Source organism: Myzus persicae, unplaced genomic scaffold (assembly GCF_001856785.1).
Source record: "Myzus persicae strain clone G006 unplaced genomic scaffold, MPER_G0061.0, whole genome shotgun sequence".
In the NCBI taxonomy this organism is placed as follows: Eukaryota; Metazoa; Arthropoda; class Insecta; order Hemiptera; family Aphididae; genus Myzus; species Myzus persicae.
In genome coordinates, this window is record NW_019103882.1 from 101,017 (window position 1) to 113,183 (window position 12,167).

The 12,167-nt window shown below is 28.9% G+C and overlaps 2 protein-coding genes across 2 annotated transcripts; both read right to left on the bottom strand.

The window, feature by feature from the left end:
* Positions 1-309: 309 nt before the first annotated feature.
* On the bottom strand, positions 310-728 carry LOC111035840. The gene is made up of 2 exons (XM_022317631.1): positions 451-728; positions 310-367 (listed from the first exon to the last, which is right to left on the bottom strand). The coding sequence occupies exons 1-2, from the start codon at positions 726-728 to the stop codon at positions 310-312; spliced, it is 336 nt and encodes a 111-aa protein (XP_022173323.1).
* Positions 729-1,889: 1,161 nt separating this feature from the next.
* LOC111035845 lies at positions 1,890-3,214 on the bottom strand. Its single transcript, XM_022317637.1, has 3 exons — positions 2,855-3,214; positions 2,609-2,764; positions 1,890-2,538 (listed from the first exon to the last, which is right to left on the bottom strand). The coding sequence occupies exons 1-3, from the start codon at positions 2,916-2,918 to the stop codon at positions 2,333-2,335; spliced, it is 426 nt and encodes a 141-aa protein (XP_022173329.1). The 5' UTR covers positions 2,919-3,214; the 3' UTR covers positions 1,890-2,332.
* Positions 3,215-12,167: the final 8,953 nt, after the last annotated feature.

Sequence of the window (12,167 nt, forward strand, 5' to 3'; positions counted from 1 at the left end):
GTTTAGATTATAATATATTTTATTTGAAATTCAATTACGTGAAAAAAATAAGAAAAAATATATAAGTCGATTTTAGTATCTACACAAAAATTATTTTTTAAATGAAAAATATAGTTAGGTACTTAAGTTATTAAAGTATAGCTTAATGCCTCAATGCATAGAACACCCAAGTTAGTTAATTGTTAATTGTTATGAATTAAGAAGGAAATAACTGTACTTGCAAGGAACTTAGATGTTTATTTGATTTTAAATTTTACCTAAGACTCCACTGTTATGGCATAATTTTCTCTGTTAATAGCATTTATTTGTTTAAAGACGTCTTTTATATTTACTCTTCTTTTTTTTTCTTCCATTCTTAAACATAATCCTATTTTTGAAAATTATATAAATACCATTTACATATAAATATATTATAAAGTAAATCAGTACATATAAACAATAATACACAACCTTCTTCCCGTTTTGCTCCAATACAGTTTGTAAGATACGAGTCGCATCTTTCTTGACCTACATGTCCAACAAAAAGATGACATTGCAGGACGCCCATTTTTTATCACGATTAAACGAGGTGGTGTATTGTGGCCAGTCATAATTTTACATTTAATGCAGTACGAAGGCCGGCTGAATTCGATAATATTATTTACATCCTGATTTTCATCAATGTACCGAGAACTATTCCCAGGGAATGAGCTACCGACATTGTTTGAATATTCTTCAACTGGATTCATTTTGATACGAATAATGTCATATGTCTATAGTACACATATAGTATAGTATACAATAATATATATGGGTGGATCAAATATAATTTTCTTAAGTTAAGATGACATTTAAAATTTTTTTTTTATCGTTCAAGAATATAAAAATTAAATAGGTATCTGAAAACGATTTTTGAATAAACTTCAAGAAAATTATTTAATAGGTTGAAGTAATAACATCATAATAGTAATTGTACTTATTTTATTTCTATCATAATTCAAGACTAACAGATGATCAATTTACATAGTTACCTATAAAATATAATAGCCAAATACCTACCTAATAATAAAAACATGATGTATGAGGATAAATAACAAAAACTTTAAGACACTTATGTTTGATAACCAAAGACGTAAAGTGATGAATTTATATAGTGGAGCTAAAGCCTGTTGTTTCTGCAACGCAACATATTATATTCTAAAAATGTAACTAAAAAATGTACAGGAAGGGAGCTTAACAGGGGGGCTAGTCTGGGTTAAATACCCACCCCTCCCTATTATACGTCTAGGTATAGATTGTATGACTTAAATTATAAGAGGTGGTTGAACCTGACTTGAGTTTGTTAAGTATTTTTTTTTAGATAAACAATAATCAAGAATTTATATTAAATTTTAGTTACCATTTTTCAAAAATTATTGAAACTACAACGTATTATGCTTTTACTTATTCTTACTAACACTGAGTTATAACAGCTTAAGATTTTATGAAAAACACTTTAAATTACAATTAGATAAGAGGTTCTTGAACTCTTTAGAATGTCAAAAAATAGTTTAAGATAGATACAAATGTACATTTTAATTGATAAACAAATCATATAATTAAATTTGATGATACTGATACAAACAGTAAAAAAAAAAAAAAAATGCAAGATTGATTTCAACTGAAATATTTAATTAATTTGGTCCAGTCACAAAATTGGATGTATTGGTTGTATTACATTAATATAGTTCATTACAATACGCATATACAAGTAGTTATTATTTCTAATGAACTGATATAAAATTACAACAATTTATTTTACCTTATTTTAATTTGAACACATAAATAAATGAACTATTATTATAGGCCATAACGACCAAATATGTGTTATAATAATTTAACAATATATTATTAGTATTAATATGATTTGAGATTCCTTATAGAGAAAATTTAATATAAAATAAATGTACTTGTGAGTTTGTATATAATTTGTAATTGTATAGAGGTGTTATTGATGAACATTAAAAGATTATTTAAAAAAAAATGAAGATACATTTTATTCAGTGGATTTGACTAATTATTATAATGTGTAATATATATTTGTTCAGATTGTACAAAATGTAAGCAATGTTGGTTTTTCACAAATATATGTTCTTACTTTAAAGGCCAAAAAAAGATGTCAATATCAATAGATAAAATATTTAAAATCATGGAAATTATTTAAGTACCGAATACCTATGATTAAATTATAAAAATATACATGTAATAATTATTTATAAATTATAATTATAACAGGTAGAATGTACTGTAAGTAACCTACACCAATAAACCATTTCAGTACTTACTAATTAAATTATTTTTGAAATGTTATTGTCTAAGACGACAGATTTTTTAACCATTGATAAATGGGTAGACTTTTTAAGTATTTTGATAACTTTGGTACACTTGGACCATTGCAGCCATCAGACTCACAAGTATACACACATGTCCGATATTCCATTACATCACCTGGCCGTTTAAAATAATTGCAGTAATTTCCTAAATTATAAGCTGAACAGTAACGTGTAACTCCAAGTCCTCCTATAATGAACAAGATTACTATCAAATAATATTTTTGGATCAAAAATTATAATAAATCATAGGTGCCTACCTCTATGGCGGCCTATCAGTGTCACACAATAAGCGGCATTGTAAACACTCGAGCAGGGTTGTGGACGCAGTTTGTCTGTATCCTCCATATTCTCAGTACAAAGAAATTGAGCATTGATGTCGGTACTGTTGCATTGGTAACATAATATACTTTTGGCTGAACAACAAAATAAAAAAAATGTTAATATTGTGTTTGATGCTACGACTTAAATTTGACAAGCCTTAGAATAGTCAGCATAATATTTACCAGATCTTATGGTAGAAATAAATGCTATAAGAGCTAATAGAAAAAATGTATTTGTATTAAACATTGTTTTACAATAAAATCAAATATAAAAATATAAGTTTAAAAGAACGTTAAAAGTTTTGAAATGCTAAAAAACAAAATTTTAAATAGGTATATTATAGTCCTGGACAGATCTATTCAACTACCAATTAGTATAAGTACTAAAATGTAGAAGTCTACTACTAACTGCCAACAATAATATAGAAATATGTACAGGTATCTGTATGTAAAATTGTGAAAATAAAAATCAATAACAATCTAACACAAAATATGACCCTATGACCACAAAATTGGAAAACAATAAGTAGGTAATCACTAATCACGAAAACAACGTAGTTACTGTATGATAATGTCATGGATGAAACGGTTCAATTCATTGGAGGAATAGATAGTTTAAATCTAAGACGTAATTATATATTTTGTACGACGTACGTCTATAATTCAAATACAGCTGCTTAAATTTAAAAAAACTAAACACAATGTATTTGGATCCACAATATCCACATTATAGTTAAACACTGATTAAGATTTAAGATATTCCTTTAAAAGGTACCTATTTGATTAATGTATGTCTTATTGTCTTCATTCGCGTAGTACCTAACTAGTAAAGGTATCATAAAAATATATACACCTTGAAAATAATTTTTTTTCTTACCTAGGTATGCGTTATTTATTTATATACATCTTTCTATACCTATTAAATTATGTTTGTTGCATAATGTTTCAGTATTATTATCATCGAATTAATGTCTGTGTTCTGTAGTTCAATACCTAATATACTTATGTACCTATTCAATTTTCGTGATCGGAATCTACACATTAATTGAAATAAATTATTTCTGATCAGGTACGACGAAAATTGTGAAATGTGTACAAATATTGAAATATAACTCATCAGCAAATTATTATGTTGTCTAAGGACGCTTACTATGTGAGGTGGTTAAACCTAACTTGAGTTTGTTAATATTGTTTTTGATAAACAAAAATCAAGAATTCATACTGAGTTTTAGTTACCGTTATTTGAAAATTATTGAAGCTACAACATTTACATATATGCATTTACTTATTCTTACACTAACACTGAGTTATAACACCCTAAGTTTTGTGTGAAAAACAATTTCAATTACAATATTGAATTGGAGGTATTTGGTTTTCCATTAATCATTATTTTATTGTGCCCTTCTGAGTGAGGTGTGTATTTAATAAGATTTTTTTTAGTATCATTTAGAAAACAATGAGAAGGATAATTTATTATCGAGAAACTATGATAAAATCCTTAGAAAATAGTCTTGTAGATTTACTAGGTACCTAAAATATTAAATATTATCAGGAAGTGCATTTATGGACTTTTATTATTTTATACAGGCCAAAAGTATTCGAAACCACAGAATGATGATAACTGTAAAACAATTTGTTTGGTAATAATATAGATTTTAGATTATCGTATTAATTATATTATTATATTGCATTTTGGTACCATAACTAATTATGTTGATGACAACAATGTTTTAACCAGTACCTAATTGAAATTGGAAATGAACACTGAAGTGATGATTTGACCTTCTTTCTTGACCCAATATCTTTGGGATATAAATCTAAACAACTCAAATCATTTAGTTATGATAAATGTCTAAGTTGAAGTATTAAAACGAGGACTTAATTTTGATTATGTCCATGTAAGAATGTACATAATATTATTTAACTTTGTAACATACTTAAATATAATAGTACCTACCTATGTATATTAGTATACCAATCATATTTTAATAACATGGCAAGAATTGTTTTTTTAATATTATTATTTATTAATATGATTTCTGGTGCAAGGCTTAAATTAAGAACAAACATTTTTTATTTACTTTGTACAAACATTATAAAAAATACATTTTTAATTTAAAATGTAATATAAATTTAATTTGGTCCAGCCACAAAAGCGAATGGATTAGTTGTATTACATTATTATTTATTACAATATGAGTACAAAAATTACTATTTCTAATGAACTGACATAAAATTACAATTATATTTTTAATGTTCTTACTTTAAAGACCAAAACGATATGTCAATATCAATTGGTAGAATATTTAAAATTATAGAAATAATTTAAGTACCAAATATGTATGATTAAATAATACAAATATTTAAATATACATGAAATAATTACAACAGTTAAAATGTACTATAAGTAACTTATACCAATAAATCATATGAGTACCTATCATTTTGAAATTGTAATGTCTTAAATAGCAGGTTTTTTCAAAACATTGATGAATAGAAAGACTTTAAGTATTTAAATATGATGTGATCTATCCCATATTTAAGTTGACTGTGCTGATCTACAAGCCAAACACCCAATTTTAATTAACATAGGTATTAGGTACTAAAAATATTCCTTTTAATATTTACTCCATACTTAACACAAAATCCACAGCTGCAATTAAAATTGTAATTTCTTTTATATTGGATGCTGGCGCTGGTTATATTATAAAATATTATAATGTAATGTATAATGTACCATTATGTATAATTTAATAATTGTTGAGCTATCATAGTTTTATACCAGTAGGTAGCTAAAAAAAAAAATTTGACTTTCTATGAATCTCAATACGATTATCTAAGGACTAAGATGAATGTTACCTCTGAATGTACCTCTGAGGCCTAGTCATTGTACCTGAAGTTGAGTCAAGGGTAACAACCCATAACTGTTATACAATTTTAAGCAATTTTGAGTCTGTTAATCTTTTTTATGTTATGATGAAATAGGGCTGCAAACAAATCCTGAGATTGGTCATTGGTATGATACCTAACAATTATTTAACTATTTGTTTTCTGAACGTAGGTTATGTTATTGTAATGTATAATACCTATTGAGTATTGCCGTATTGGGTATTGCAGATGAAGATTTTAAATTTGGAATTTCATTTATGTACAAACCCAGACTATTACCTCGTCAATTTATATTGTATTTTTATTTTATTAATAAAGAATTATATTAAATATTTATAGTGGTGGGTATACTAACAGTAGGCTTACATGATATACGTTATACTTAATCACTGCCCTTTAAACAAGTATAATAAGGTACCTATATATTATGATCAAAATTTTGAGGGTGGACTTAATATTGGGGTTGTGAGTCAGTGGTTCTTGATATAATAAATAATAATATGTATATATAACAATAAAAGATAATCCTAGAATAGAAAATAAATTATTTATCCATAAATAGACAATTACATTTTTGATCAGCTGATAATTTTTTTTTTTATTGCCAGTCAACTAAAATGAAAAAATATTATAATAGGCTTATTTGAAAACCCGAATGGCATATTTTATAGCATTTTTAAAGTGTTTTTTAAGTTCATTAATTATTGACATATGCATATATACAGGTAGTTCTCAGTGTATATATTCTACTTCCGGCCCCAACTCATAATTTCTATACATTAATACTTCAATAAGACTGTTTGGATTAATTAAATATAATGTGGTTTACTACAATAATAAAATACATTGTTGTATGCGGTCTGCCAGAGATCCAGATGTTGGAGTTTTAAGTAAATAGTTGAAGACTATTTTTACAGAAAATGTTATGATAGTTTTATTTTAATAAAACGCTAGTAAAATACAAAGTCAATTAAGTCGTGTTTGAGGGCTGCCTTTTATAAGTATTAAGTAGTGTACCTGTTTCGTCGTCATAGACCGAAGTTCGTAGAAGAGTTTTCGTTGCAGCTGTAAAGTGTCGTGCAAAGTTGTTGTTTTAGTAAAACTGGAATAACTTGAGGTCTCCAATCTCCATGAGGAATATTAATTAATATCGCTTAGCTCAAACTATTACTGTAGCTTTTATGGAATCGGCGAATTGAGGTCGCTGTTTTTGCTAATTCTTCGAATTACCTATTACAAAACTAAACCTGTTGTTTTTGACAATTACCCGAGTTCTGAAAATCCGCAATGCTTTTTATTCTTCAGTATAGTTTCTAGGAATTTGTAAGTTGTAACTCAAAACAACATAACTGTGAATACATTTAAAACAACAAATATTCAATAATAATTATGATTTTCAGTTTCTACTGAGTACGATTATTGTTGTGAATTCTATGACTCATAGATTACAAGTAATTAATTACCTAATAAAAAGTGGGTCAAGTGAGTGACTGCTGTACAGTAGATTACAAGTGGGTCACTGTAATGTATGGTGTTAAATTAATTGTATAGAAAAAAACTATTCCGTGTGCCGTGTGGATACGGTTTGTTATTCTAAGATAATTTATATTATGTTTATACTCATATAGTTTTTATTAATACGGAAAGAAAGTTGAAGTAATATTATTTGGCATTTGCCTATTATCAACATAATATTTATACACAAAGATCTAGATTTCTTACGTCAAAGTTCTTCCCAATATTCGTCGAAACAATTAAATTGATCAATGGCGTCTTGAACATTAATTATAGTTTTCTTTATTAAATTAAAGTTTAAATCTGATTCTGATTGAATTTTTTGTATTGTTTTGATAACTAGTTACTAGTTACATGTTCGGGTGTGGTGAGTTGTATTGGTTAGTGCAAAATTGGCCATTGTAACGACGATGAAGACTTTAAACTCCGTTCGTTGTCTTTAGATTGTTACTTGGCGCACTTGCCCACATACTAGAAGAAAATCAGAGTTAGGCAAATCATAATTTTCTAGAATATATTATCTGTGATTTATACCTATATAGCCTATAGGTATACACAAATCACTCATCGTCATTTTTCATCTCAAAATTTGTTTCAACATTGTTTATTTTACTCAAACGAGTTGTCTTTTTCAGGTAAAAAAATTGTAGTGTACCTACGCAAACGAATTCTGAGTTCCGCCCAAAACAAGTACCCACTCACCAATTGTTCCCGTGGTCATGTGGACCGCGCCGGTTGACGTCGGCGCATCACTATTGTTATTGTGACCTTTTTTGTAAGACAGTATGCGCGTCCCTAAATTAAAATGTTCAAATGTTGTATATCTATACAATATTTATGTTTATTTTTATTTTTATTTTTATTTTTATTTATTTTTATTTTTATATTTATGTCTTAAAATATATTTGTATCGTAGTAATATTTTGCACGTCAAAAACTTGAATACACTCAAAAACACTATCTTAAGCTTACTACCCGTGAAATAAACAAGTTTCATTTCTTAAAAATAACAGGACATTTCAATATAGGTGAAAAATATTGATTTATTATATTATGTTTAGTGCTTAGTTAATTAATTTTTATACAATTGATTTTTTATTCAATTTTACTCAAGCTATGTGTATACTTCAATTTTAACCATGACTATAATATGCCTAATTGAAATGAACACAATTTATTTGAAAATAAAAATTACCTATGTATCTTTATTATTTTTGAACTTAAAAATCTCAAATTCTTCAGTATCCATAAACATTATATATTGTATAATATTTTTTTCCATGCTCTTCTATTGTTCAGAACATTGATGCGCATTTGATGTTCGATAATTTGGTGCAGGTTAACAGACGATGAACTGATATGCGGCTGTGGACGGCCAATAGACCACCCCCACCACCAAGCCCAATTCATAAAATTACATAAATTATTTGTAAATTATAAATGAGTCTATAGTTGTAAGATACTCATCTTCTCCACTTTTATATGAAGTGAAGCTTCATAAATTCATGTAAGTCGCCACGCATTATAGTGACGCATGCGTTTATGAGTTATTATTTATTTTTTTATTAAAAATTTCACATCAAACATCAAAATCATATTATTTTGATACACGAACAAAATTCTCAAAATACGATCCAATAAGTTAGTAATTATAACTTAACATTATCGAGGGCACAATGTAAACAAATGTAATACAAAAATATTACTATAAATGAGTATATCGTATTGGTATACCTAATATTACCCACCTATATTATTTAAGATCGGATAAGATATGTTACATATCATATGTATAGCCATATAGGCATAGGCGTAACTAGGCTTTAATAGTTACATGGGCTTGAGTCCTAACTAATGTTCAAAATAATTTTGGTGGCCCCACAATAAGCGTAACTGTCCTCTAAAATCAAAAATAAACGTATAAACTCATCATTAAAAACTAAGTGTAAAATGTAAATAATAAAATAGGTACAATATATATTATAGGGGGCTAAATACACTCATGGACGGGCTAAGCCCCTCCCCCCCATAGTTACGCCGATGCTTATGGCTTTAGTATGAATGGCATAACTTTATTGCCTCACAAAGAAAGTGTCTATATTAACACAACGGCTATATATAATATTCAGTGGTTAGGCCATGTACCGATATAGCATGCCTAAGTGATATAATATAATAATCAGCAGTGAGTTTTGGTCTCCCATCGGACCAGGGTCGTATGCATGGACTAGTTGCTTCTCGATGTACCTTATGTTAGTTTCCACGTCGTCGTCGTCGTCGGCGGCGGCGGCGGCGGCGGTGTCGACGGCGACATCTCACTGGACATAACGATCACAGTATAAGTCCCTGTTACAAATATTCTGATGACTGATGATGTTAGATCGTTTTTATTTTATGCAGTTTTCCATTCCACGCTACTCGTATTTGTTGTCCCTTACAAATGTAAGACACGGCAAAAACTGTTTTGCGCGGGATAGAACCAAACAGGCTGTAGTCCAAACCAAGCACCCAAATGTTCATACTGTTTAGAGCAGAATATTTACTGTGATATCATTATTTATATTTATTTTTTATATATCAAATACAAAAAAAAAAGCGGGTAAGTGGATGTCACTCTGCTGTACAGTAGGTTACAAGTGGGTCACTGTATAATGGATGGAATTAAATTTGAATTCAACGATACAATATCATTGCATAAGAAAAACGATTCTGAGTGGAGACGGTATGTCAGTCTTGGTTTAAGACATATTAATACCAATATATCTGAGTCAAAATTCGAATTTTAAATGCTTATAAAAAAAAATTGTGCCTATGTATTTTTAATTTTTTTCATCTGCCTTTGAAACAATATACTAGGAGCCTAGTATTAAATTTTCAAGTTTTTTTAACCAACAAATAAAATTGTATTGATATTTATAAAAAAAAAAAATTAAAAAAATTGAAAACTGACAATGTCCGTAAACAGTTCAAAAAGAGTCAAATTATTTTCAAAATTTTACCGTGTATAGAAAATGCAAATATAAACAACCTGTGAAAATTTCATATATCTACGGCCATTTATTTTAGAGTTACACCAAAAACCAAAATTCCCGTTTTTCCTTAATTTTTCTTTTGTTTTTCACGTCGCTTTTGAAAACTACTGAGAAATTTTTACTTTTGACCCCCTAAAATACCAACTAGATTCACTTTCCAATCAGAAAAGTTGCTGTTGAAGAAAATCGAAGCAGTTTTACTGTCCTAAAAGGTGATGACAGACACAAAAAAAAATTTAAAAAAAATAAATTAAAAAAAAACCACACATCATTGTAAAATCAATTCATCGTTCCACTCAGAATCTAAAAGTTATTCGAGTTTTAAATAATGAATTTTTAAACAATAACTACTTTTCTTGTATTCGTGATACCGAAAAACTATGTTGAACAGTAAATGTTCAACTCCTAATAGTATGCAAATTTGGTTGCTTAGCATAGACTACAGAATGGTCCTGTCCCGCCCAAAACAGTTTTTGCTATGTTTTTTTGATATGTTCGTATGACGGATACAACACGTATATGCGGGTAAGACGTCATCTTAACCGAAGACTGAACTAACCGACTGCGAACACGTACAGCACAGTCATCATATACTCATATCCCGATACGAAACGTAAATTTGTCGGAAATTATTATTGGGTATTCAATATCCAAATGTCTCCACAGTGAAAAGTACCTATCGTGTCGATAAAAGAAAAACCCGAGTAGTCTTGATATTGTGTAATAAATAAAGGATACATTAGATTTTATTAATATTTTTTATTTTTAAATATTATTATTTATTACTAAGCACCAAATATCAATGGTTATAGCCGTCGTGTCGTTGTAAACTGTAAAGACTTCGTTGGCAATGGCCACGGATAAATTGAAGAGTCGAGTCTCAATATTATCATCTGTTATTTTTAATTTGTATACTATGTGCGTACGTTTTTTATCCAAAAATTACAAAACCAAGTGGAGACCTTTAGGCATTTTCAATGCGTTTTGTTGACATTATCGTTGAGCAAAATTTGCGACGATTGTACGCTATATGGCTTTAGCACAAGTGACGCAGCAAAATTGCCACATAAATAAGGCGTCTCTATATTAACACGACGTCTACACAGAATAGAAAGTGGTCAGGCATGTACCGATGGAGATCAGCGGCAGTGCATCACACACCGTAGTGAGTTTAGGTCTCGTAGGACCAGGGTCGTATGCACAGATTAGTTGCTCCTCGTTATACCTTAGTTTGTCAGTTTCCACGTCGTCGGTGGCAGTGAGTGTCGACGCCGACCGCTCACTGAACATCACGATCATAGCATATTAAGTTCCTGTAACAAATATTCTGGTGCTGATATTGAAATGTTCAATCATTATGGGAGAGGCTAACCCCCCTCCTCCCAGCACCAATCACCGCATATTGAACGAATAGTTGTTTGAACACACGAATTGTGTCCCTAAAACGAAAATATACATCGCGACATTCGAGTTTCGTCCGTAGTTTTTACACAACACGTCTGAGTTGTGTCAGTGATTTTCTCGTGACATGTAGGTACGAGTTGAGTCCTCGTTAATACTTAATGTTAGCATACATAATATTTTCTTCTCCGCTTTGAGAGACTGAGGACTGCCATTTGTAAAAATGGTGTGGTTAAAAAATATTATAATAAATATTATACCTACATTTTTTTTTAATTGGTAAATTTTTTGTTGGTACGTCAATTTTTTAACGAACTCAAGAAGTGATATATTTTTGTTTTCAAATTGAGTTATGGTTTTTTTTTTAAATTAACTATTCTTTTTCTACATTCGCTATTCGTTTTTTTGTTAAATTTGAGCTCCGCATTTTAATATAAAAATATCAGTTTGCGAAATACTTATAATTGTTTATTTTTTCACAAGATTGAACACAATTAATTTCTATCAATAAATTGTAAGGTGGTATTTACAGATATGTCACCGATAATCGAGGTTATCTATTAGTTTATCACTAAACATTATTCTCATTTCTCAGTCGGTGAAGAACCCGTAGGAAGATTCAAGTCCGGAATTGCAAAATCCTAAAATCGAGTAGGTAT

Excerpts from the sequence above, each read along its gene's own strand:
- LOC111035840 (XM_022317631.1), bottom strand. The coding sequence starts at position 728 with ATGAATCCAGTTGAAGAATATTCAAACAATGTCGGTAGCTCATTCCCT. Across the intron at positions 368-450 it reads TGGAGCAAAACGGGAAGAAG|GATTATGTTTAAGAATGGAA; the intron begins GTTGTGTATTAT and ends TTTCAAAAATAG.
- LOC111035845 (XM_022317637.1), bottom strand. The coding sequence starts at position 2,918 with ATGTTTAATACAAATACATTTTTTCTATTAGCTCTTATAGCATTTATT. Across the intron at positions 2,765-2,854 it reads TATTTCTACCATAAGATCTG|CCAAAAGTATATTATGTTAC; the intron begins GTAAATATTATG and ends TTTGTTGTTCAG. Across the intron at positions 2,539-2,608 it reads ACTGATAGGCCGCCATAGAG|GAGGACTTGGAGTTACACGT; the intron begins GTAGGCACCTAT and ends TGTTCATTATAG.